The sequence below is a fragment of the Bufo gargarizans genome, chromosome 2 (assembly GCF_014858855.1).
Source record: "Bufo gargarizans isolate SCDJY-AF-19 chromosome 2, ASM1485885v1, whole genome shotgun sequence".
Taxonomy (NCBI): Eukaryota; Metazoa; Chordata; class Amphibia; order Anura; family Bufonidae; genus Bufo; species Bufo gargarizans.
The window spans coordinates 584,398,920-584,424,953 of record NC_058081.1 but is presented as its reverse complement, the minus strand read 5'-3'; the positions used below and the strand labels follow the sequence as shown (position 1 = coordinate 584,424,953).

General features: G+C 47.9%; 1 protein-coding gene across 1 annotated transcript in view; it reads right to left on the bottom strand.

The window, feature by feature from the left end:
• Nucleotides 1–26,034, bottom strand: part of NOC2L (NOC2 like nucleolar associated transcriptional repressor) — a 108,194-nt gene that overhangs the window by 2,391 nt on the left and 79,769 nt on the right. The window contains exons 16-18 of the mRNA XM_044281806.1: nucleotides 16,716–16,829; nucleotides 9,259–9,391; nucleotides 2,866–2,973 (exon numbers count right to left, since the gene is read on the bottom strand). Of these exons, the coding sequence (XP_044137741.1) occupies nucleotides 2,866–2,973; nucleotides 9,259–9,391; nucleotides 16,716–16,829 (355 nt within the window). The remainder of the gene's footprint in view (nucleotides 1–2,865; nucleotides 2,974–9,258; nucleotides 9,392–16,715; nucleotides 16,830–26,034) is intronic.

The following is a 26,034-nucleotide window of genomic DNA, read 5'->3' as shown; positions in this document are numbered from 1 at the left end:
GGAAAACCTGGGGTCCTCCGGCCACCACCTTCACTGCTCCATTCTCAGTGTAGGTGCGGGTCACAGAGGTGGGACCCGTACCCATCAGACAATGGGGGCATATCCTAACATGATTTTTTTTTTTTCACCTTGCTTATCAAAAATTTTTTAAAAGTAATGTGAAAACTGGACTTGCCTCGGTATGAATTGTCAAGTTGACAAGTAGGACAGTCCAGTCACAAAATGTATTAGGAGGTGTGTGCCTTTTGATAATTTGGAACAGTCAAACAATGTTTGTTTTATTATTTTAGATTGGTTTACGGAATGCCAGGGTTTCATGCACTCTGCGCTGATAGTACCCCTTCATCCTCCAAAAGGGCTGTGCCACTATTATTGTGCTGAGAAGCAGTTATTAGATCAAAGCATAGTATTGAGGATGTGCGATCCAGATTCACTTTCTTATATTTTACACGTGCCACCATTAAAGGTTATACTAGTATAATTCACCTTGGAAAACTAGTTTTTGTAATTTGCTTTCCGCTGCAAGAATATTTTCTTCATTTCGTTATAGTGGTGCCCCCTGGTGTTAATCTGTATAGTAATGTGCATGTCTGCCTACTAAGATGGTCGCACATGCTCAGTTTCAAGCTTTAAATGCCACCAGCCCTATCACCCTACCTATCTTCTGTTAGAAACTGTGACCATTACAAGGAGAGAGCTGCTGCAGAAAGGACACACCCCTGATATGTGACAGGAAGAGAGCTGCAGCAGAAAGGACACACCCCTGATATGTGACAGGAAGAGAGCTGCAGCAGGAAGGACACACCCCTGATATGTGACAGGAAGAGAGCTGCAGCAGGAAGGACACACCCCTGATATGTGACAGGAAGAGAGCTGCTGCAGAAAGGACACACCCCTGATATGTGACAGGGAGAGAGCTGCTGCAGAAAGGAAAATTTCCCCCTCCCGAGCTGCCAGCCTGCAGAGAGTCTAGTAAAGCAAATGGAGCAATGAATGGGGCAATCTCTGAATCCATGTGAGGTACAGAGCTGGTTTCTAGCTTTGTGAGGAAAAAGTCCTAGTTCATATTTACATCTACCATGAGATAGCCCATCCACAGCGACATTCTGGCGTCAGCGGTTTTGTATAATATTCAGCTCTACAAGCCTCCAGTGTAATTTCAGCACCAGTTTATCAGGCCATCGCTCATTACGGGATGCGGCTCCAACAACCGAACTGTAATGGGGGTGTACGTGGGTGATCTTCACATGACCGGGACAGATTGTATCCTCGTCAGTAAACAATGCAGGTTTCTACTGTACTATAGAAAGGCCAGATCTTTAAGAAAAACCATGAAAAACTGATACAGGAAGTTTATTGGAAATCTGCATACTGCGCTATGTATGCTACCGCTATATATAGTGATATAGCCCTCAGGAAAAAGATTGCGCCTTTGTAATGCTTCTTCAGCCTGATGCATCCGATACTGGGGAATGGAAAGCCGAAGCTCATTAACAGGCGAATCCTTCCCATTGCCTCCGCTCCATGTGCCCGGAATCTGGGAAGTGTCAGTAATCTCTGGGAGGAGGCGGCCTGTGTGATCGGATGGATGAGTATAGGGCTATGTAAATGTGCACATGGGGGGAGCAGTAGTGCGGTGTGCCTGCCAGAGCTCGCTCTCCCTGTATCTGGTGATTAATGACACAGGGCCTGCGATAAAGCGTTCTGTCCCGCGCTGCCTCCACAGCTCATTACCGGCCAGCTGTACCGCATTAACCCCTTAATGCCTCCGGATTCCTACAACTCCCTCAACTCAAAAAGACTTGTTTGCCACTGGGTATAAAGGAAAATTCTAAAACCAAATGTGAAAACTAAACACATAGTGAAAGCTGAAAATGAGAAATCCCAAAAATATTGTACAAAATCTCACGTCTCCAGAAGAAAAATGTATCGTAAGTGTATGCCAGTTTTATGAAGTACAAAAATCGCAAGTGCTGTTTGGCGACAAAATTGGGGACTTTTCCTCCACCTTAAAAAGTGGACGGATCACCCACAGCCCAACACATAAAAGGGGCTGTCTCACTTTATCAAGTAGCATTAATCATGTAGAGAAAGTTAATATAAGGCACTTACTAATGTACTGTGATTGTCCATATTGCCTACTTTGCTGGCTGGATTCATTTTTCCATCACATTATACACGGCTCGTTTCAATGGTTACAACCACCCTGCAAATCCATCAATGGTGGCTGTGCTTGCACACTATAGGAAAGTGCCTGCTTATGTGAGCTCCCGCGGTCCCAGCCACTAGAGGGGCCAGCTTTTTTTTCCCATAGTGCGCAAGCATGGCCACCACTGCTGGACTACAGGGTGGTCGTTACCATGGAAACAAGCATATAATGCGATGGAAAAATGAATTAAGCCAGCAAAGGAAGCAATATGGATAACAACAATACATTATGAAGTGCCTTGTATTAACTTTCTCTACATGACAAAAGCCCCTTGATGAAGTGAGACAACCCCTTTAACCAGTATTTTCTGGAAAACAGAACTGCTGAAGATGTGCCAGAATTATTGCCTCATTGTACGCCAGCTGGGTTTGTTATTAAGACTGCCAAATGCCAGCCTTCAAGCGGTTCGCCATGGCTAGAAAAAGATGGCTGCTTTCTTCCAAAAACAGCCCCACACCTACGCACTGGTTGGGTGTAGTATTACAGCTCAGCCACATTCAATTCAATGGAACTGAGCTGCAGTACCAGAAACAGCTCATGGACAGATGTTGCACCGTTTTTGGAATGAATCCTGGACAACCCCTTTAACACATCCTCTCCAACCCCCCCCCCAACCCCAAGTATTTTTTATTTTTTTTCCAGTTTCCAAGCCTCACCATCCATGCTCTCATCGTCTTCCACCTCGTACTCGCCCTCCTCTCCCTCGCTGCTTAGATCAGAGCTCTCATCAGATGAGTCATCCGCACGCTTTGATTTTGACTTTCCTGTTAAAAAAAGAAAGTTAATTATGTTATGTGCGCAACTTATAAGCCTTAATAGGGTCAAATGGGGTTGAGCTGCAATTCCAGGCACAACCCACGAGCAAGGGTGGCGCTGTTCAAGGAATATAAACAACCTCTTTCAAGCCAAGTCTCCACTAGTGCCCCTGGCAGACAAGGTCAATATATCCATTGTATTTCCCCTGAAGTGTATAAGGGATATTAATCTGCACCCCCCCCTTCCTCTCCCCCCCCCCCCCCAAAAAAAAATCCAGAAATAACCAAGAATAATATTAAAAGGTTAGAAAGTGATCAGTATTTTACATCAGGATGATGCTAAGAAGGGCAGTATAAAGTATTTCCATTAAAGGGGTTCTGCAGTTCTTTTTAACTGATGATCTATACTCTGGATAGATCATCAGCATCTGATCGGCGGGGGACCGACCCCCAGGACCCCCGCCCTTCTCTCTGTATCCTGTAGGTCCAGAGATGTCATGACTAAGATCAATGGCCTGGGTGAGGCTAAACCCCATTCAAGTGAACGGAGCCTAGCCACGCCCAGGCCAGTGATACTAGCCGTGACATCACTGGACCTACGGGAAACTAATAGAAGGCCCTCAAATAGCTGATCGGCAGGGGGTCCCGGGTCCCAGACCTTGTGTTTAGAATCCAAAACACATGGTAAATCTGCAGCGTGTGAATGAGGTCCTCAAGGTGACGCCTTATAAAAAACATACTGGTGCGCTATAAAATTTCTCCATGTAATCTCAGCTTTAAATCATCCGGCTTACTTCTCAGGAGCAACACATGTAACTTTTCTGCTAGGTGAGCCATAAAAATAAAAGGGTCTGGGCCTTCCCCCATCCGCCCCTTCACCTGAAAAGGCTGAGATTCCAAAACAATACATAAAGAATGGACAAAACCGGCGATATTTATGTGTAGGGGAAAAAAACAGACCCAACTGGACATATTTGGCTGACGACCAATAAGAGGGATCGACCCACAAACAATATTCTACAGCCCCTGGATCTGAATGCTTTAATTGCATGTAATTAAAAATGTAGGACAGCCTCTGAGCTATTCAATAAATTGTATCTGTACAGCGCCGCCTGCTGTTCCTAATTTCCCTTCTTTTTTTTTTAGTCCACCTTGCTGAAGAGCTTGCACACGGTCAGTTTAAATCTTCAACTATCACCAGCCAAATCTGGTTAGGCTCTGATCACAGGTCCGCATCGTGTTTTGCGGATCCACGGAGCCGCAAAACATGGAAAGCGGCAATGTGCGTTCCGTGTTTTGCAGACCGCACATTGCCGGCACTAATAGAATATGCCTGTTCTTGTCCGCAATTGCGGACAAGAATAGGACAGGTTCTATTTTTTTCCGGAACGGAATGAACGGGTCCGCAAAATGCGGAACGAAATTGCGGACATGTGAATGGACCCTTAGAAGCGGTGACCGATACAGGGAAAGAGCTGCAGCAGAAAGGACACGCCCCTGAGAAAGGGCATGCCTCAGGGAAAATGAAATGCCCCTGAGCTGCAAGCCTGAAATAAATCAAGCATAACAGATGGAGCAGTGACTGTGGAGATCTCTGGTTCCTGGTTCTATCTTTTTTGGAAAGTGATTGACAGTCTGATTTCTTACATCAATCGTGGCATAACCTCTAAGCGCCAGGTTCCCCAGGCGCCTGAAGGGCAAATCTTCCTAGTTGGGCAGTAATACAGGAGTGGGCATTGTGTGCAACTTCAAGCATCAATATGGTCCAGGTCTCCTGGAAGCCATATTTTATAGGTGAAAGCCTGAATATTATGACATCACCAGGACTTAGGTTTCCTTTAATTTAAATGGATTATATATGAAGACATCCCCTACCCATTGGCCCTATTAGGGCATATGGGTACCAAGTGGATGGGGGTGTCAGCAGGGACACACCCTTTATGAGCCAGAATGGAAGGTTGCTGGCTGCAGTTTATCCTGGCAAAACGAGCTGTTTGCCATGCATACCAGGGCTGAAGGGTGGTCAGCAGATTACCCTAAGGGCCACATTCTGAAATGGGCTGTCTCTTTTCCATAACATTTCCTCTAAGTCTAACCCCTGATTTGTGCTCCCCAGTGTGTGGAAGCCGTGTGATAGCAGCATGCCGAGTATTACGGTGGGCGACATTACTAGCCAGGTCAGGCAACGCAGACTGGTGGCATTGAGGCCAGAGACCTAAATATTCCTCACAATGCGGATGTGTTGTGTGTGCAGTGTCCTGACAAAAACATAAATCCGGCAGGGTGCGAACGCCAAGCCTGGATGACAGGAAGCGAGAATGTGAATGAGAGAGCGCGCAACACCATGAAATGCTCGAGAGACCAGACAAGAGGCACGAAATGAAAAAGCACAGACAGAAAGATCAGCAGGGATGAAGGAGGGGTGACAGAATACATTATATGAAAAATAAAAAGTATAAAAAGAAAAAAAGTGAAATCTGAAACGGGGGATGTGAGAAGAGAACGGAGGGATTCAATCAGCAAGAGCAGCGAGAAGATAAACCTACAGAGCGAGGTGATTGCGGGCAGAGTAACGAGCCAGGTCTCCAACGTCCATTAGAGCGCCACCAGTAAGCACTCGCGCGGTGCTCATTAGAGAGGCTCTCACGGATACTCCAGCTGCCCACTCCTCTCTGCTAATTACCTGACGAGGAGAACATCCGGCCGTGCTGGAAGAGCCATTAATAAGCCCTGGCTGCACGGTGTGCTCCGGCACAGATCTGTCACAAGCGGCTTCCTCGCTGCTTCAGAAGAGACGGCTATGTATATACATGTGTGTTTATATGCTCCCTTAAGTTAGACCAGCACACAGAAAAGTACCAGGCCATTGTTGTTGTGGTGTTGCACTGGTGGGTAGGTGGGGCCCAGTGCCGGGGTGGCATTGCCAGACAGCAGGGGTGCTGTTTGGCTACTGGGTCCCGCCACCTGCTGGTGCGGTGCTGTGGCGCTGGTGGTCGCCGTGCCAGATTTAGAGGTGGCCGCGCAGTGCCGACCCAAGTTTAGAGTATGTCCCACTCAAAGAGGAAACCTCGACGCGGTGAGTGGGCTTATGCCTTTTGATCAAAATGTACACTAATGCCTCTTGCATAAGTATGCAGTAAAGGGGCAGTACACTGAATATTGCGCTGAGAAGCGAGGTTAATTAGAGCATAGCATAGCTTGTGGATGTGCAATCCAGTTCTGTTTTTCTCCATTTGATAGCCGTTTCGCATATGCTGGTTTAAAGGTTGGTTCATTTTTTCCCCATAAAAATAAATCTTTGGCCAAGCGAGCCATTCCCCTGGTTATTCCACAAGGCAAAGCTCCCATACTGTGCACCGAAAGCAGACATCTGACTAATGTAGAGCGTGCTGCAGTCTAGGCCCTCTAAGACAGATGTTCCAAATTATCTCTCATCCCCTAAGGGGTAATGAGCTACAAAAGGAAGGTCCACCTGCGGTCACAGAGGCCTGTGTGGGACCTACAGACAGAATTAACAACAGATTTTTGGCAAGCCACGCAGGCTGCTGTGTGGGCGTGAGGTGGGATGTTGAGGGCTACAGTGAAGTCATTGCAGAGGTCACCGCTCTAGACCTGTCCCACCACAGGAGAGGAAAAAGACCCCCCTCAGCCTATTGAGAGGACATCTCTTAGGAAACTTGGTTTTCTGAGCTTACAAGAGAACCAAGATTTATCTTGAAATGTGAAACCCCACAGAGAACAAGAGCAAGGAGATAACAGGAGTGCAAAAACATAAAAGGCAGACAAGAAAATGCTGTAACAATTCCCAAAAAGATCACAAAGGAGAAAAAAACCCTTATGCACAATGCAGAGATGGAACCTAAAGAAGGGGAAAGAGGAATCCTTGTGTGAAAGCAAGAAGAGGCTTAAATACTGGACCAAGGACTTGGGTTGGCCAATTACTAAACATTTTCCAAAAGCCTCTTATCTGTAGGTCATATTGTATCTTACCTCTACCACGCAGAAGACGACCCCCTGGTCCCCATATGTGGGCTATGTAAACACCTACAGTACTCTAGTACTGCGTCCATAGGTCACAAGATGGTGAAGATTTTCGTGCTGCTGGTGGGTGGATCCTCTTCCATGCTTCCGGTATATATGTTAATTAAAATGTTCAGAATAGGAACTGTCCAGGGGCAGCACAGAAAGAGGGGATGTGTGTGAATCACATCACTCGTCATCTTGTGCCATATAGATGCAGCGGCCAAGGATTGCAGGAGTTTACATAGCCCACAGATGGAGAGTTGGGGCCTTCCGCTTCATGGTGAGGGTAAGCTATGAGTGACATTCAGATATATGTCCCAAACAGATCACAACCTATTGTCAAATATTTTTAAAAATTAGCCAACTGATGCAAAGAGTAGATGGAGCCATCAGTGGGGTTGGATAACCATGTCTACTATGTGGATAGGTATGCAAGGAAAATGAAGCCAAGACACACCTAAAAGGGGTAGTCTCAGTTCGAAAATTGGCGGCATATCACTAGGATACGCCACCAATGTCAGATGGGTGTGGATTTCACCACTGGAACCCGCACCCATCTCTAGAACGAAGCTCCTGCGACTTCCCTCCATTTCTGAGGGACTTTCGAAAATAGCTGAGCGATAAGCCAGCAATGTTCCAGGAGATACATCACCTTTAAGATTTCTTTACACACTATACCGATATAGTGAAGATATCTCATTACACCTTGGAAGCACACGTGTATAAGCCCGTTATCTATTCTGCATCACTGTAGAGGTACAAATGTTACCTTCACAAAAATCAATGGCTCTACTGATTAAAGGGTTCTTCATACTTTGATAATGATGACCTATCCTCAGCTCTCTAAGCATGGCACCATACACTGTACAGTCGCTGTGCTTGATATTGCAGCACAGCCCTATTGAGTTCAATGGGGCTGAGCTGCAATTAGGCCTTGTGACATCACATGGTCTAGGAAGAAACCACGGCACTCAAAGAGCGCTGACCTCTTCTGACAGCTTATCAGTGGGGACCCCAGGTGTCAGGCCCCTGCCAATCTGATATTGATTACCTATATGGAGAATAGGTCATCAATATTAATTACCGGATAAGCCCTTTAAGCCACCACCATCATCTACATACACTGCAGGAAGAAAATGTGAAGTCCCAAGTTATCTGCTGAACATAAGGCTGACCTCGAACAGACAGACGAGACACAACCAAGACCCAGTATGGTGTCAGGACCAAAACGGAAAGTTGGGCTGAGGTGTCAAGTCCTTGTGACGAACACAATTTATAAAATTTAAAAAAAAAATGTAATTGTGACGACTCGCTCATCCCTTTTCTCATAGATGAGAGGAGAACCAGACCTTGGACAGATGAATATAAGGTATTGAATAACCTAAATATAGGAGTAGGTAGCTTAAAGAAAAACTGAGGTGGTACTATCATTTAAAGACATATTAGAAATCTCAATGGTCACGGGCCCCCACCTATTGCGAGAGAGGGTGAGAAGCGATCAGGTGAGAGCCCCACCAGCTGTGAGCGGCTTGTAGGCGACATGTTCATAGCCTATGAGCCGGTATAGCGCTCTGCTTGGCTCTCCATATCGATCCGCTAAGCACTCTTGCCTCTTCCCTCTGTCATTAGTTGGGGTCTCAGTAACCCGAATACCCATGACATAAGTGACAAGTCAGATTGTGACCTTACAGTAAAGGCTTTCACATGCCGACGGGTTATTTGGTCACTTTTTATTTTTCTAAATGCAGATGCTTATTTAGGCCACTAAAATAATATACAATCTACGTGGGAATAAGATCAGCACAGATAAACAGCCTGCTGAAAAAGTACTTTTTTTTCCATGAGGCGAGGCGACAGGTTTCACATCTGCATCGGGCTCATTGCCGCCTTAATTACTTCTGAAATTAGGGTCCAAAAGCGGAGGACGAGCACAATAATAAGCCTTAAAGAATATGCCGCCCAAACCGCTTTCCTTTAGGGCTAATTAAAGACTCATCAACCCCAGATAGCGAGGACAGCCTGTAGCAGCAATTACCAGCAGGTTTTAGAAAATTGGCAAAATGTTTTTGTATCTGACTGCCCCTGCCAACATACAAGTGTTTTCACATCAATATTTCAAGAGGGGCAAAGAGTTTTCTATGTGCGTTAAGGACAATGTGCAAAGTTGGCATTCGCAGTGAAGTGGTTACATGTACATGGGGCACTTCAGCAGGAAAAACAACGGAGACCGTTTCCAGTGCTACGACAGTCCTCACCACCAAGTTTAGTTACCTTTCAGTGACAGAGCCCCTCCGCCACTTTCCGAATCGCTGTCAGATTCAAACAGGTCTTTGAATTCCTTCTTATCTTCCTCCTTCTTCTCAAGTTTTCTCTTCTTTATCTCTGGGAAATTCAAATCTTCCATCTAGGAAAGGAAAAGCAAGAAAAAAGGTGCCATTAATAGAGCATATGTAATACATTACAGGCATAGATTATTTCCTAAAATATCATGGCATGCTCCTTCAGATGCAGTATTCTCCACGTGAATAAAAACAGTAAATCATGTGATGCGTTTTTCATTTTTTCCCCGTTATGGCGTTCACCGCACAGGAAATTAAAAAAATTATAATGGTTCAGACATTTTTTTCTACGAGGCGATACCTCGAGGCGATATTTTAAATGTAAAATAGGGAAAGATTTAAACTTTTAAAATGTTAGGTTTTATTTTAGTTTATTTTTTTGCTTTTATAAGGGGCTAGAATCTGAAGGGTTCTTTTGATCCCTTGTCCCATTCACCCTAATAGAGATTCTATTAGGGTGGATGGGGTTTTGACATGCCTCCTGCACAGCTTAGCAGGGAACTGACTTTGGCAGGCCTGGGAAGCTTCAGAAGCGGCCAGGCTGCCATGGTAATAGATCGGAGCCCCGCGATCTCACTGCAGGGGCTCTGATCAGAAGGCACAGGGAGCCTGCAACAGAGGGGTTAAAGGACGAGGCTCAGCATGATTGCCGTTCCCTGTAATCCCTGCGATCGGGTGTCTGCTGCATTACACAGCGGGCACCAGTCGTGTACAGAGTGGGCTTACTCCAGAGGCCTGCTCCATACATTCCCTGCACTATTTGCTGGGCAGTCCGGACTCCCAACACTGTCCCATAGCCCCTTACCCTGCATAGGCAGAATAGATGTTACCACCAGCACAGCCGAAATGCTCATTTTAGAACATATCAAGATGGCGATTCAGCCAGAAAATGACATTGCCAGAATAAAAGGATGAATTTACTTTATTAATCCGATTAGTGCATGCCTATGTGTGCGGTGCGCACCGGCGGGTGACCACAGAGCGGTAAGTAATAGCAAGCGCTTCACTCCCGCTCTGTGGTCAAATGACAAACGAATCCTCGATGCAAAAAATTTGCTGAGGATTTTTTTGTGTCGAATTACTTGATTCAATCGAGTAATCGCTTCAGCCCTAATCTCGGCTAGCTCCGACACGCTCCCACTTCCTCTCAGCCGTCTCCTCAGTCTCTTACCGGGGACGGGTATTGCCTGACAGCAGGCAGTGGACTGCACGTTAGGGGGAAGTGGGACCCCTAGTGGCCATGACTTTACAGCATTTTTTCAGGTGGATGCAGGCAGATTTTTAAAACGATGCGATTTGGAAATTTGCTAGTTACACCATGCTTGTGTGAACATACAGTGACATGATCAATCATTTTCATTAAACCCGGAGTCTTTAATCTAGGGGAGGCCTTTGAGAACCACATTAGGCACCATGCACATTACGGATCTGTGTTGCATACTTGCACATATGATCTTATATAGGGGCATGCGACACTGAGTGCTATAGTACAGATATGCTCCTCTCTCCCAGGTCATATAGGTTTAGACAATGCCATTTTATACATTATTGTTTTCCTTCTGTAGAAAATCCAGGAGTGCATACAACATGGCCGAGAATTAGGGCACGTCCACAAGAAGCGAATCCACAGCACAGTTTGCAACACAATGGGAGTCACAACTTCTGCTGTCCGTGCGCCAGAACAGGAATCTACTCCAGCCAGTTTGCTGGCACACATGTTCTAAAACGAGTCGGGCTGCAGAGCTCCTACCCGCAGCCTACCTCCTCCTGCCCACTTTTTGGAAACGTGGCGAAAGTATTAGAAAAATCTTAAAAGTTGCAAATTATTAAGCAAAATGGAACTTGACAAAAAGGTATACTTTTTTTTCTCTCTCCATAAAGTACAAAAAAAACCTGCTGTGGATTTGATAATCTGCAGCATGCCTGTGGATTTGCTGTGGACAAGATGTGCAAAGATGTCACCCACTTGCCTGGCACTGTAATCTGCAGCAAAGTTCCTATTACAGCCAAAACTTAAAAGGCCGTCTGGTACATGGTGAATCTGAATAGGTAATCCGTAACATTTAATTAAACGCGAAAATTTTCCGCTAACAAAAGGAGCCGTTTATAAAAGGTGCAACTGTTGATCCGTCCGGTTCTGCGTGAGGATAGACAGATTGAAAAAATTGGATTATGTAATCTCCAGAACACAATGGGGGATTCATCAGCCGCTGCCCCCTCTTGCCTGTCAGATCGCTCCTACCCCTCGTTAATAACCAGACGATAATGAGATAACAGGAAGCCCGCAAGAGACTCCCAAGCCGGCATCTTATTTCCTCTATTTTATTTTTTTCCCTCTTATTGAAGTAGCTGAGCCCTCTGCTCGTTAATCTGCTGCTCTTAATGAAGGAGCTAACGACTGCTGCCACCCTTCCACAGCGGCATCATTAGAGGCTGTTAGAAGCTCCAGGAAAAATGCTTAGCGCTGTAATTATTAGCACTGACGAGAGACGAAAGCTCTCACACACTCACCTACGCACAGACGTGTACAGGCACCGCAGACAGCCTCACATTTACCTACAGCAGACCGCGCTCTCGCACAGATCGACAGCTCTCCTAGAGGGACAGCAACACTTGCCCCAATTTCTGCAAACCTTTGGGCTCATTATCTCAGCACAGGCCACAGGTCTAAGGCCTCGTGCACATGCCTATATGGAGACACTCTGCTTGCCGCCATATGGTGCCTCATGTAGCATTGTATTATGTAATGGCCTCAATTTTCTCATACAGAATGCAACAGCAAAAAAAAAAAAAAAAAAAAAAGGGATGTGATTGGAGGCATACGGAGGAATAGTCCTATAGAAGTCCAAGTGCCATATTATGGCAATGTACAACCGAGAGCTGCAATAGGTTGAGGGGTGCGTGCATATTAAAGTGAGAACTGGCCAACTAATATGTACAATGGCGTCACGATACTTCCTCTGCAGCAGATGTCAAGGAAAAGAAGGATCAGGTATGAAAAATGTGCACAGCTAAGTCAGCATGTCTACGGGGGAACAGCTGTTGGCTGAATGCTATCTAAAGATCACGGACACCTCTAGTGTAAATGACACCAAGTTCTTCTAGGGTGTGCTGCCATCACTTCATCAGCAATTTATGAAATGGAATCTGATTCCCGGCACCCCCGCCGATCCACTGGTCGAAGAAGAGGGGTCGCTTGTACGAGCACGGTTTCATCTTCAAGATAACACTGTGCGTCATTTGGGAGGCGTAGTGTAAGAACTGCGCTGCCCCAGGGGAGACGACGCACAGTGTAATCTTGAAGAGGGAGCAGTGCTCGTATGAGCACCACCTCCTCTTAAACCAGCTGACTGGCAGGGGTGCTAGGAGTCGAACCACCAATTGATGACCTATCCTAAGCTTACAAAAACAGGGTGCGTGTCTATCTAGTTTTAACTGGCAGAAATTATTATTTTTTTAGTGGTGATACATTCCTTTTGAAGGGGATGTCCAACATATAAAAAAATCCCCCCCACCTTCCCAGTTAACTGATAAAATAATAAAAGGCGGCACACGCCCCAATTTTATCCCCTGCGGCTCCCCGCTGCAGGGTTTAATGGGGTTGTCCGGTTTTCTCCCATTGATGACCTATCCTCTGGATATTTTGAGACTAGCTGTACATGCAATTCCCTAATATACAAGATGAAGATTTTAATACATAAAACCCGAATACCCACTGTACCCCCTGAAATGTGCAGATTTCCACATTGAATGGAAAGCAGGAGACGGCTCTTATTAATAGACATGTTTTTTTCTCGCATGTTTCCGCTCGGCTCCCACTCAATCAGCACAGCATGTACAAATAGCATGTACTGGAACGCTGACGCAGAGATGGTTTGGACCGAGCAGGTGATAAACATTTGCATCTAAACGCCTGCTGATCACTGCTAGAGTGTGCTGACGCTATAGACTCCCTCCCTGATGACACGCCAGTATTTGGCTTCATGACAGACCAGTGAAGTTACACAAAATATGGATAGAGCAAAAGGTGGAAAAATACGAGTCGCCCAGAAATTCATGTGTGCGTACACTCCTCAACACTGGAATGGCAACACCAAGAAGGAAAAATTGTGGAATTATGGAAATCTAAATATCGCTAATTATTCAGTATTGAGTACGAGCCCCACACGCAGAAAAACACGCACATATTCGCCATGCTTCCAATGAGGTTATTAATGGTTGTCTAAGGACTGTTCTGCCACCCTGAACGCACTTGGGCATACAAATCATCTACAGGTGAAACTCGAAAAATCTGAATATCATGCAAAAGTCCATAATTTCAGTAATGCAACTTAAAATTAGAATTTTGTGAAAAGGCTCAATATTCTAGGCTCAAAGTGTCACACTCTGGTTAGCTAATTAACCCATACCCCCTAAGCAAAGGGTACCGGAGATTGTGACTTTAGGGTTTCATAAGCTGTAAGCCATAATCATCCAAAATTATAAACAAGGCTTGAAATATCTCGCTTTGCATGTAATGAGTCTATCTCATGTTAGTTTCACCTTTTAAGTTGCATTACTGAAATAAAACTTTGCACGATATTCTAATTTTGAGTTTCACCTGTACATCGGCTGCTGGCAGCTTCCTTTGCAATTGACGAACAATGCGTCCCAGATGTGCTCAATGGGAGACAAGTCCAGAGACGCTGCAGGCCATGGTAGCACTTCTAGGCCACGCAGGCTGCTCACTGTAGCATAAGCAACAGCCTGGTGCTATCCTGTTGAAAACACCATTACCCTGAAAGTAGCACTGTTTTCACATTCCCTTGTGAAGGCCTCTTAATGGCGTTTCCCATATTGCTCTCCAGACCAATTTCTAGCTATCACTGCATCAGTGACAAAAGCTTATCGATGAAGACTCATTGCCAAAGAGCATAGACCTCTGTTCCAGCCTCCGTTGCCATCTTGCTGTGCACTAGGATAGCCTTTGAGAGCGGTGGCATGAGTCAGTGGAAAACCTGTTGCTGGATATCTGGATCATAGTCCAATGTAATGCAGACACTTTCTAATGGTTTGTGTAGACACTATTTGCCGCCCTAGGCTTGGGATGTGACAACTAATTTCACTTGCAGTACAGAATTGATCACAGCGTGCCATTCTTCTAATCAGTTGATCTGTCCGTGCAGAGGTTTTCCTCTGCACCTCTTGCTGTCATTCCAGTTTGTTGTTATTCTCCCAACCACTGGGACACGTACCGTTGATCATCACTGACATTTTGGCCTAAGCATGTAGCGAACTGCCAGAGCGATAACTTAGGTCTCTCAGTTCAAGCATTCCCTCTCAGTGTGCGTCAAGTGCCAATAAATGGCACATTGAACAAAAAGCATCGCATAAATCATGCTACACGACTTCATCTGATTTTATACGGCTCAAGTGTTTTAAAAATTTTGCTTCTATGCCCCTCCCCCACATGCCACAGATTAGAGCTAGGTGCTTGAAAATTTGATTATCCGCAGAACTTAGCGACAACTGCTGTTTCACCGATTTTCGTAAGAAAATTGTATAGTTACTTTCCCAAACCCCCCTCCTGTTCCGCTCCTCCACTCTGTCCTCCCTACTGCAGCGGTCATGTGTCTATATACCACATGTGACTGCGGCAGCCTATCACTGGCCTCGACAGTCTTATGCCCTATACCACTAAGGCCAGTGACTGGCTGCAGCTGTCACGTGGGGTAAAGGTACTCTGTCACCAATCATAACATTATGTCCTAGCTGCAATGGCTCGGAGGAGAAAAAACAACCCCATTAAGCAGTACAAATTAACTTATCACCATTAATGATACTGGAGAGATGACATGTGGAGTTAAACTGGCCATAATTGGATAAATATTTGCCGAATTAACAAATTTAAGACTCGCCAACCCTCTAAGGACAGATAAGCCACTACCGGAGGTGACTGGCAGCAGCCAACACTACCCTCCCCATTGAGAATACATGCAGACTTTGCCAAGCCAAGTATATATGTGAAGTTTTACAACAGCTGTAGACTCGCAGGTTGGAAATCCCTTATTTAGAAGTTTCTGAAGGAAACGCAAGACAATCATGGGGAATCTGAAGTTGCTACAAATATCCTGTTCTGGTCTTAGGAAGCCTACTGCCACCAGAAGTGATTTTGAGGACAATAAAAGATTAGGTATTTGCCGCTATGCCATTTCCTACTAGTTAGGGTGCACTCACGCGCTGTGGATTTTGTTGCAGAAAGTTCGATGAATTTGAACGTGGCAGCATGAACGTGGATTTCTGCAAGCCCCATTCAAGTGAATGGAACGGATTTTCAATATTGGAAATTTCTGCAACAAAATCCGCAGTGTGTAAGTGCATCATCTGACCAGAGAGGTCAATGTCAGCAAACCATCGGCACAAACTGCATCGGCACAAACTGCAAAATCGGCACAAACTGCAAAAGTTAAGTGAATGCTACATAACTGCCATATGTAAACTCATGATAAACCATCTCAATTGCCATTTAGCTCATCAGCAATGTAGTCTTATAAACTGGACTACAACAACTAGCATGCATGTCAGCTATTTCCTTGCACTTCCATAGAGTACAGAATAACCTTTACTGGCCGCCAGCTCCTTTCTGTGGTCCTACCTCTAACCACCTTGTAACAGAGAACACTGCCCCCTGCTGGCCACAAGGAGCACAGCCGGGATTTACAGTCCTCTAATCCCTTGAGCCGTGAGCTCCTGCAATGGATTAGCATTATGTAAATAAGCACTGAAATCCCATGGCAGTCATGTAGGGGAGGCAGCCAAGCTCTTAACTCCTCAGAGAATGATGTTCACACACAAACCCATAACGACACTTACTGCTCAATGACGAATCTGAACGGAATCGCTCCGCCGGCTCCAGGAAGGGAAGATGGAAACACACCACATTAATCTGCAGATGACCGCATCTGCAATGTCCAGAACTGCATCGATTTTATGGTTTGTGTAATTCCAGGCCTGCACTCGGCAGCTTCCTCTCCTCTGTGGTCTAAAAATCTGATCTGTCCCCATCTCCAACACCAGCATGAGCACCAGTCACCTTCTATAAGTGATCAATATGCGAAACTGGAGGACGTACAGAAATACCATGCCAACATCCAAACCCAATGGATGCATTTACAACTAAACCTAAAGCCTCAAATGGCCTAGCAGGACTGCTACCAGTGAGCCACTAGATGGCGTTACCCTAAGGGCTGAAGTATAAAGAGATAGCAAGCTGCAATACCCCCTTATGCAGGTACCTACATGTGGACATTCACCAAAGGGTCCATTCAGTTTACCTTCAGCCATCGATCGTCATACTGAAATCATCAACAGGTGGCGTTTTAGTACTTGTTTGAGAATATGAATATTTACCCGCTCTTTGCCGCTTATCTCCAGCTGAATTTCCTTCTCCCGAAGTTTCTTCCAGTTGGTGTAATACTTAGTCAGTGGGGTACCCTCTTCCTTGGTCTGCTTTTCCCATTTAAGCTGATAAGAAAAATATATATTTTATTAAATTGAAAGGTTCTTGCAAGCAATCAAACCCCTATGGCAGCGCTTAGATATTTCTGTTACTGAAAACTTGACAACATTCGAGAAAAGACCAATTTTCTTAGGAACATTCTCTCTCAGTACAACAGACCCTCAGGTCTTCCGACCTGATGAAAACAGGGTCAAGGGACGGATACCCTGTAGATTCACGCGCAGTAAACCCGCAGCGTACCGCAGGACCAGCAGAGTGGATGAAGTTTTAGCAAACCTCACTTATACGCCAAAATCCAAAGCGTACATTTTACAGATATACCCATACATGTTAGACAACGGCCGGACAAACCCAACGTCGTTACCACTAGATACATGTATGGATTCCACAGGGTTTCTGAAAATGCAGCAGACCAGAGCAGGCATTTATGATTTCTGTATTTCCTGCACCGCAGGGAGGTACAATGCAGGGGCTCGGAGCTTGCAAAGTTCCTGAGTGATGAATATTTCAACGGAGCGATCACATTCCTGGATTCAGCTCGGTCTTTAAGAGTCAAGGATGAGCACACAGCTTGACCATGAATGTCTTATAGCCCAAGCTGCAGCAGATGTTTATTTTTAAGCAAAGGCGTTCTACAGGCAACAGATATTGAGGACCTGTCCTCTAGATCAGTAAGGGTCTGACACCAGGCACACCCACGGATCACCTCTTTTGGGGGCGCTGCAGCACCAGAGACAATTCAGTGTACAGAGTGGAGGCAGAAGACTGCATATACGGTGTAGTTTCTGGTGGGAGCCGAGCTGCAGTACCCCAGTACGGCCACTACACCGTGTACTGCTTCCGGGACTTTTTATGGACTGATTATGACCTATCTTATCAATGGGAGTGGGTCTGACACCCGAGAGCCCTGCCAATCAGCTGTTTGAGAAGGCACCGGCAGTAGAGCCACAGGGCCGTCTATTTGATAGCTGCCGTGTTTGGTATCGCAGACCAGCCCGGTTCCTTTCAATGGAGCGGGGCTGCGCGATGGCCACAGCACTACTGCGAGCGTCAATGCCTTCTTAAACAGCTGATCGGCAGGGGTTCTGGGTGTCGGACCCCACACAGGCGACCTATCCATGGGAAAGGTCGTCCTTTAAAAAAGCCCTTTAATATTTTGCATATGAACGAGTGGCATTATAAAGTAGCCATAGAATAGTACACGATCTTCTCCAGTGATATAGCTATTATTTGATAGGTGCCAGCTCTGTACACTGCCACCAAAACAGCTGATCGGTGGGGGTGGCCGGTGTCAGACCCTCATCGTTCTGATACCGAGAACAGGTCATCAATATCTGTTGGCCGTCGAATCACCTAAAGATACAGCATATGCATATAGATTTATATTATATAATCTAATGTAATGAAATGATCTAGAAATGGTTGGAGCGCAGTTACACAAATATCAGACAAAAGGAGATTTTTGTGAAACTCACCTGTAAAATCTTTTTCTCGTCTTTTCCATTGGGGGACACAGACCATGGGTATAGCTTAGAGGTATTAGTAGGAGGGACACTATGCAAATGAAAGAGCTCCTCCTCCTCGGGCTATACCCCCCGACTCCACCAGGAGGAACTCAGGCGTTGCACAAGCAGTAGGAGAAGGAGCAAGAAAAAATCATGGAAACCATCGGACCAAGCCATAAGGTCCAACCAGAAACAGAAAAACTGAACTAAAGACCCCTCCTGCAACAGGAATAATGGGTGGGAGCTGTGTCCCCCAATGGAAAAGACGAGAAAAAGATTTTACAGGTGAGTTTCACAAAAATCTCCTTTTCTCGTACTTTTTTCCATTGGGGGACACAGACCATGGGACGTCCAAAAGCAGTCCATGGGGTGGGAAAAAATATCAGCACCGCCAGAAGGAACGCCCAACGGTCAAACAGGAACCACAGCCTGCAAAACCCTGCGGCCAAAGCCGCATCAGCCGAAGCCAGTGAATGCAACTGACAAAAATTTGCAAAGGTATGCAAGGACGACCAGGTGGCCGCCGTACACAGCTGAGACGCAGAGGCACGATTGCGTCTTGCCCAGGAAGCCCCCACCGCCCTAGTGGAGCGAGCGACAATCCTAGCCGGGGGAACTCCACCACAAGCGCGACAAGCCGCGGAAATAGCCAAGCAGATCCAGAGCGCCAAGAACGGCGGACGGAAGCAGTAGCCGCGAGAAACACCTCCAGGACCCGTACAACATCCAGGGACTGCAGAGTGCGTTCCTTGGGGTTAGCCGGAGAAGGACAAAAGGAAGGCAGGACAAGATCCTCATCAAGGTGGAAGGGAGAGACCACCCTGGGCAAAAAGAAGGGGACTGGACGGAGCACAACTTAATCCTGGTGGAAAACCAGAAAGGCTCCTGACAGGAAAGAGCGGCCAGCTTCGACACCAGTCTGACTTAAAAGCTCGTGATGGGATGTGAACTCACAGCCACTGCATAATAGCCCAGAACTTTAATCACTACGCTATGTAGCTGTATCAGAAGCTATGGTCACAAGGAAGTCCAGATGAGAACAGTCAGAGAGACCCTCCTCAAAGGCTCGAAGGGGGCCGACTGCAGAGCGCGCAGAACCAAATTGAGATCCCAAGGAGACAAAGGGGGAACATACGGGGAACCGAATGCGCCACCCCCGAAGAAAGGTCACCACCGGACCCTTAAGAGCAAGGGACCTCTGACGGCCCGCGCCGAAACCTGACCTTACAGGGAACTAAGCGACAGTCCCTGCACAAGCCCAGACTGAAGAAAAGACAGTACCATCAAGATGGAAAACCGAAGGGGAGGGAACCCCGAACCCTCACAAAAGGACAGGAAGGCCATCCAGGTACGATAGTAAATCCGGGAGGAAGAAGACTTCCCCGGACTGATCATGGTCCTAACCACTGAATCCGAGAACCCCATCTTCATCAGGATGGCGGTTTCAACAGTCACGCCGGTAAACGAAGAGACCGCAAATTCCGGTGGAAGAACGGGCCCTGAGACAGTAGGTCCTGTCTGTCGGGAAGAGGCCATGGGGCGTCCGTCAGCAACCGAGCCACGTCCGAAAAACCACGCGCGGCGAGGCCACTCTGGGGTGATGAGAACGGTCGGATTCCCTTCCGCCTCGAACTGGCGTAGACCCTGTGGTAGGAGAGGAAAACAGAGGAGGCTGAAGTCCTGCCACGGAGACACCTGCGCATCCATCCGTACGCCTCCGGATCTCGGGCGCGAGCCAGGACCACTGGGATCTTGTTGTTGAACCCGGACGCCATTAAGTCCACATCCGGACGGTCCCATCTGTGGCAGACTTCTTCGAACCCTTCTGGATGCAGAGACCACTCGCTTGGATCCACCGTGTAGTGGCTTAGAAAGTCCGCTGTCCAGTTGTCCACTCCTGGAATGCCAACTGCTGACAACACCAGAACGTGCGTCTCCACCCACGTCAGAATTCTCTTCACCTCCTGCATCACCATCCGGCTGCGGGTCCCGCCCTGATGGGCGATATAGGCCACGGCCGCAGCATTGCCCGTTTGAACCCGCACTGGGAGGCCCGCAAGGAGAGAGGTCCAATAGGAGAGAGAGAGCGGAAAAAATCGCCCCCAGTTCCAGAAAGTTGATTGGAAGGCGAGACTCTGCCGCCGACCAAATCCCCTGAACCGTGCGAGACTGGAAAACGCCCCCCCCAACCCAGGATGCTGGCATCGGTGGTGGCGATCGTCCAGGAGAATGCGAGAAAGGAACTCCCCGACCTCAGGTTCATCGGGAACAGCCACCTAGGGAGAGCTGCCCGAACCCGCTGAAAGGTAAAGGATCTCCTGTTGCGCCAGGCGAGTGTGAAAACTGGGCATATGGAAGGCCTCGAAAGAGGCTACCATAAGACCCAGGACCTGCAAGTATTCCCGAATGGAGAGGCACGGGGAGCGCAGCAGATGCGACACTGCCCCCTGGATCTGAGAGGACTTGAAGGCTGGTAGAATACTTTGGCAGCCGAGGTGTCCAAAATCATCCTCCGGAAGGAGAGCCTCTGGGACGGGAAGAGGCAGGAGTTTGGGAAAGTTACCAGCCAGCCGAACCGTTCCAGAGTCTGAACAGTGATCCGGACGCTGTCCTTGGTCTGCGGTAGAGAGGGGGGCCTCTATCCGGATATCGTCCCGATAGGGCAGCAAAGGAATGCCCTTGGTACGAAGAAGCGCCATGAGCGGTCCAGGACCGTGGTAAGGACCCGCGGGGTGGTCGCCAACCCGAAGGAAGGGCGACAAACTGACAGTGTCGACTCATAATGGCGAAGCGCAGGAATCGATGGTGGGATTCCGCAATCGGGACATGTGATAGACCTAGGAGCAGCAGGGCGGGCTGACTGGGCCCTCTAGCGCCGGGAAGGCTGGTGCAAAGGAAGGCCTCTTTGCGGGCGACCTGAGACCCCCAGCGGAGGAAGCAGGCGACGGCCTACCAGATGAGAAACGGCAAAAGGCATGCAGAGATGAACTCGTCCAGCTGATCCCCATAAGGTCTGGAAACCCCAAAGGGGAGATTAGCAAGGGAACGCTTGGTGGAGGCGTCAGCGTCCCACACCTTCAATCAGATCTCTTCGCGCTGAGTGACAGAGATGGCCAACCTGCGGGCAAAGAGGGAAACAATGTCCCTAGAAGCTTTGCAAAGAATCTTAGAAGCCTGAGACATCTGGAGAACCAACTCCAGTGTGTTAGTAGCCGCATCTCGTACCGCCAGTTCCTGGTGGTGGTGCTGTAACCACACCGAGAGAGCACTGGCTATTCCTGCTGAGTGAAAGGTAGGTCACAGGGACGCGCTGCCAGCGAAAAAAGGACCTGGAAGAGAGTCTATGCGTCTGTCTACAGCATCCTGGAAAGAGGAACTGACTAAGACAGGAAGGGCCATATAATTGGCTAATCCGGCCACCGGAGGATCCACCTTAGGGGGAGGAGACACCTCTCCTCGCCGTCAGCAGGGAAAAGAAAGTATATTCATGCGCTGGGTGGTCGAGAACCTTATTAAGACTACCCCAGGCCCTGGACATGACCGCGGAAAAATCCCTCATGGACCGGGAACATGGTAGTCTCCGACTGCCTGGACGGAAAAAGGGGGAACTCCTGACCAGTGGAAGGAGGAGAATCCCCTTGGAGAATAAAGGCGTCTCGGACAGCCGCCACTAAGTCAGCCACCCTGGTGGAGAGCTTAGGCGAGGGGTCCCGCTCCATGACCTAATCAGAGCCGGAAATTCTCCTTCAGACTTGCGCTCCCTAAGGGAGGGGAGAGTCGCCCCAACGCGCCTCTAGACGAGGGGGGGGGGGGGGGGGGGAGAGCCGGAGCCATCCGAGGAGGGATGCTGCTGCTCACACTCCCTGTTAGTAGTCGGGCGTCTTCTGTGGAAAACCACTTAGAGAGGTGGTTGGCGTCACAGGATTTGAAAATGCCCTATAGTCCAAAAGGGACCTGGCTCGTCCGAGCCGGATAATTCCCCTTCGGATTACTCTCCCTAGGGAGGGGGAAGAGCAGTCCGCAAGCGCCACCGGCGAGGTGAGGGGGGTGGAGAGACGGAGATATCCGAGGTGGGATGCTGCCGCTCACGCTGCCTCTTCGTAGTCAGTCACCCACTGTGGGGACCACAGAGAGATGGAGTTGTTAGCGCCACAGGATTAAAGGACATGGTTGCCTTGGCGACTAAGACCAATTTAGCGGCCGCGCTGGACATGGCAGATGCCCAAGCGGGGACCGCAGGCTCCCATGGACGTGGAGGAGGGGGGTAAGGCAGGGATGCAGGTAATACTTATCTGCTCCTGCAGATCTTCTCCCTCTACTCCAGGACCAGCAGGGATGCACCTCTTCAGGCTTCTGACTCCTTGTCCAGGAGTGCAGTGTCCTGGTGGAGGGTGGCAGCAGGAGACCCAGTAGCTGGTGGGATACCGGAGCTGCAGGTCGAGCCCGGATCCACTTGTCTTCTTTGGGGGGCAATGGAGGCAGCCAGGCAGCGTCCAAGGACGGCGGCGGGCATTCCACGGGGGACCAGGAAGGCGCCATGCCGACCTGTGTCCCCATCTAGAATAATGTAAACAATTATTGAAGGCTGAAAGGGGCTTTGAAGTCAGAAAGCCTGGACATGGGGCAGCAGCAGCAGCAGCAGCATTACCACTGAGCTACCGGCTTGCCTGGCACAAAACGGAGTAGAGTGATGAGGAGCTGCACGGCCGTGAGCAAACAGAGTCTCCGGTGTAAGGAGAGTCAGAGCGGCATGCCGAGGCTCCGCCCCCCCGAACGCGTCACTATGGCGCGAAAAAAGCGCGCGAAATAAGCGCGCGAAAAATATGCGCGAAAATAATCGCGCGAAAATATGCGCGAAAATAAGCGCGCGCGCGAAGATAAGCGCACGTGCGAACAAACACCACGTGGAGGAGCGGCCATATTCCCCTTCTAACACAGGACAACCTCTCGCTTCCTCGCTCTCTCTCCACTAATGAAGCCCTCGGAGAGCGTCGGTCTCCGCTGTGAGTATTCCATAGTGTCCACAGGGGCTCTTGACGTCATCTGACAACTGGAAGCCCCAGGATTTCCGTCAGACTAGACTGCACATGCGTAAGCACCACAGGAGGCATACAAATGGGAATGAGTCACGGGGGAACAGACTGATATTAATGAGACATGAACAAAGACATCAAATGTACGAACAGAAATGTGCCTAGTCACGCTGCATCCACCCCCCCTCCCGCCCGCCCCCAGATCTCTGTGTAATTGGGCAGATTTGCAATTTAGTTGACCGAGAAAGCTGGACGACAAACCCCAGAGGAGCTACGATAGTCCCCATATGCAGATCTCGGGCCCAGCAAGGTTACTCATTGTGTAATGTAAAGGGACCCAATTCTCCTCCAGCTTGTCAATACCACTGCTTGCTGTCATCCAATAGGAACTTTCACTGTAGATAAAAACCTCTCTTGGTCACATGACAGGACAATTGGCGGACCCATGTCCTGTAACGGCCCAAGTAGTACCTCTGTGTCCATCCACTGGAGGGAAACAATCAAGGACCCTTTGAATGACAGCAAGCAGAGATCTTGAAACCCAGGACTGATACAGAAAGTTCACTGGAAAGTTGTAGAAATTGTCCTTTTAATATAGATAACACTTTAGTTGCTGAAAGCACAACACCCCTTAATAATTCCCATGAGGCTCAGTTACACGGCATCATACGACCGAGCGTCTCCAATTTAGCAGAACCGGCAGCACATTCTGTCCCCGTGCAAAATGCCAAAGCTATTTTATCTAGAATAATTAATCAACTCTTAACAGAGGACAAATCCGGTTCCATCTATTATGTACGGCTAGAGCCATGCGTCTTCTTACTTAGTGGCACCACCTGCAATTCCCCAGCACTACTTCATCCTGCTGCAGAGACCACAACACGTGGGTGTCTCTGATCTGACACTTTCCCGTTGCCTCTGTCCCTGCGAGGTGGTGCCAGAGTGTCTACGGACTGCTTCTGGCACTCCCAGCCCCCTGATTTATATTACCAGCAGTCTGCCATTAAAATATTTATGAAGGCATTACATCCGTGTGTGCTGTTCTAGGGTTGCAGAGGAGATCAGGCTCCGTCAGCCAGCAAACACAATGCTAATTATCAGGATTTATCTGCTCCCTTTGGAGACAGAGGTGCCTGCAATGTACTGCAGTGTAATGCATGGGAGGTCTTACCTTACGTGAGGGTCCAGGGCTGGGAGGGGGGGTTAGATAATTAGGGTTGGGTCATATGACACTCACTAAAGGACAGAAGGTCAGGTTCTGGTGTATATACCAGATACAGGGTAACTCTATACTTACTGCACTACACACTGACCACAGGAAAAGCCTTCCCAGTCCCCCCAGTAATAAACGCTCTTAGCGGCTGCACATGTAAATGGTTATGCTGCGTTATCATCCTATTGATCAAGAGGGCGAACCGTACCAGTCATGTTTTCCAAAAAGAGGTTTTTGGTTCACATTTAAAGAGGTTAGCCCATCTCATACATTATTATTATTTATTATTAAAGCACCATGTACATATGATAAGGGGTGCACATAGATAATACAGACAATTGCACTAAGCATAAACAAGACTAGTTACAGACTGGTACAGAAGGAGAGAGGGCCCTGCCCGTGAAGGCTCACAATCTACATGGTATGGGAGAAGGACATAGTAGGAGAGGGTACATTGGAGGTGTAATGCTAGGATATGCCCCCAATGTCTGATAGGTGGGGGTCCCAACTCTGTAGAATGGACCCGCATGCTCAACTATTTTCTAAAGTCCCATACATATTAATGGGAAGTGCACTGCACAAGCACGGCCACCGCTCCGTTCACTTCTATGAATTGGGCTGATGGAAATAGTGGAGCGCTGCTAGAAATGAATGGAAGGCGGCTGCGCATGTGCTGTCCACTCTCCTTCACTTTGCAGGCTCCATTCTAAAGATAAGGTGTGGGTCCCAGAGTTGGGACTCCCACTTGTCAGACATTGGGGTCATATTCTAGTGAGACGCACAACCGCCCCCCACCCCACCGTATGAGATGGGCCAACTCCTATAACTTCATTAAAGGGGTTGCCCAGGCTACAGATATAGATGACCTATCCTCCAACTGCCGACAGCCCCGCTAATCAGCTGTCTGAAGTGTCCACGGTGCTCACGTGGCAGTGTAATTACAGCTTCCTCTCCCATTCACCTGAATGGCACAAACAGCTGTAATTACATTGCATCGATGCTACAAGGGAGACGCCGCGCCCCTTTATATAGCCGATTGTGGGGGTGCCAGGAGTCTGATCCCAATCTGATATTGATGAACTATCCCGTCGATAAGTCATCAATATCTGTAGCCCTGGCAGCCCCTTTAATGTCAATGGAAAACTAAGAAAAACTGTATTCTCTGCCATTTTATGCCTCAAAATTCCCCCTAAACGCTGCATGGGTGTAAGGGTGCATTGCCACATGGCGCTATGATTTAGTCTGTAGCAAATCTGCTGAAAAATCTGCATTTGTTACATGCAGATCCAGATGCGTGTCTGCCACATAACGGAAGCAGATCTCACCGTAGGCACTACAAAGGGTAAAAATCTGCAGCAAGTCTACACGAAATCCTCATCAAAAGCCGCATGTAACACATGCGGATTTCGTGGCAGATTTTCTGCAGACAAACTCGCAGTTGTACCAATAAGCCACGTGT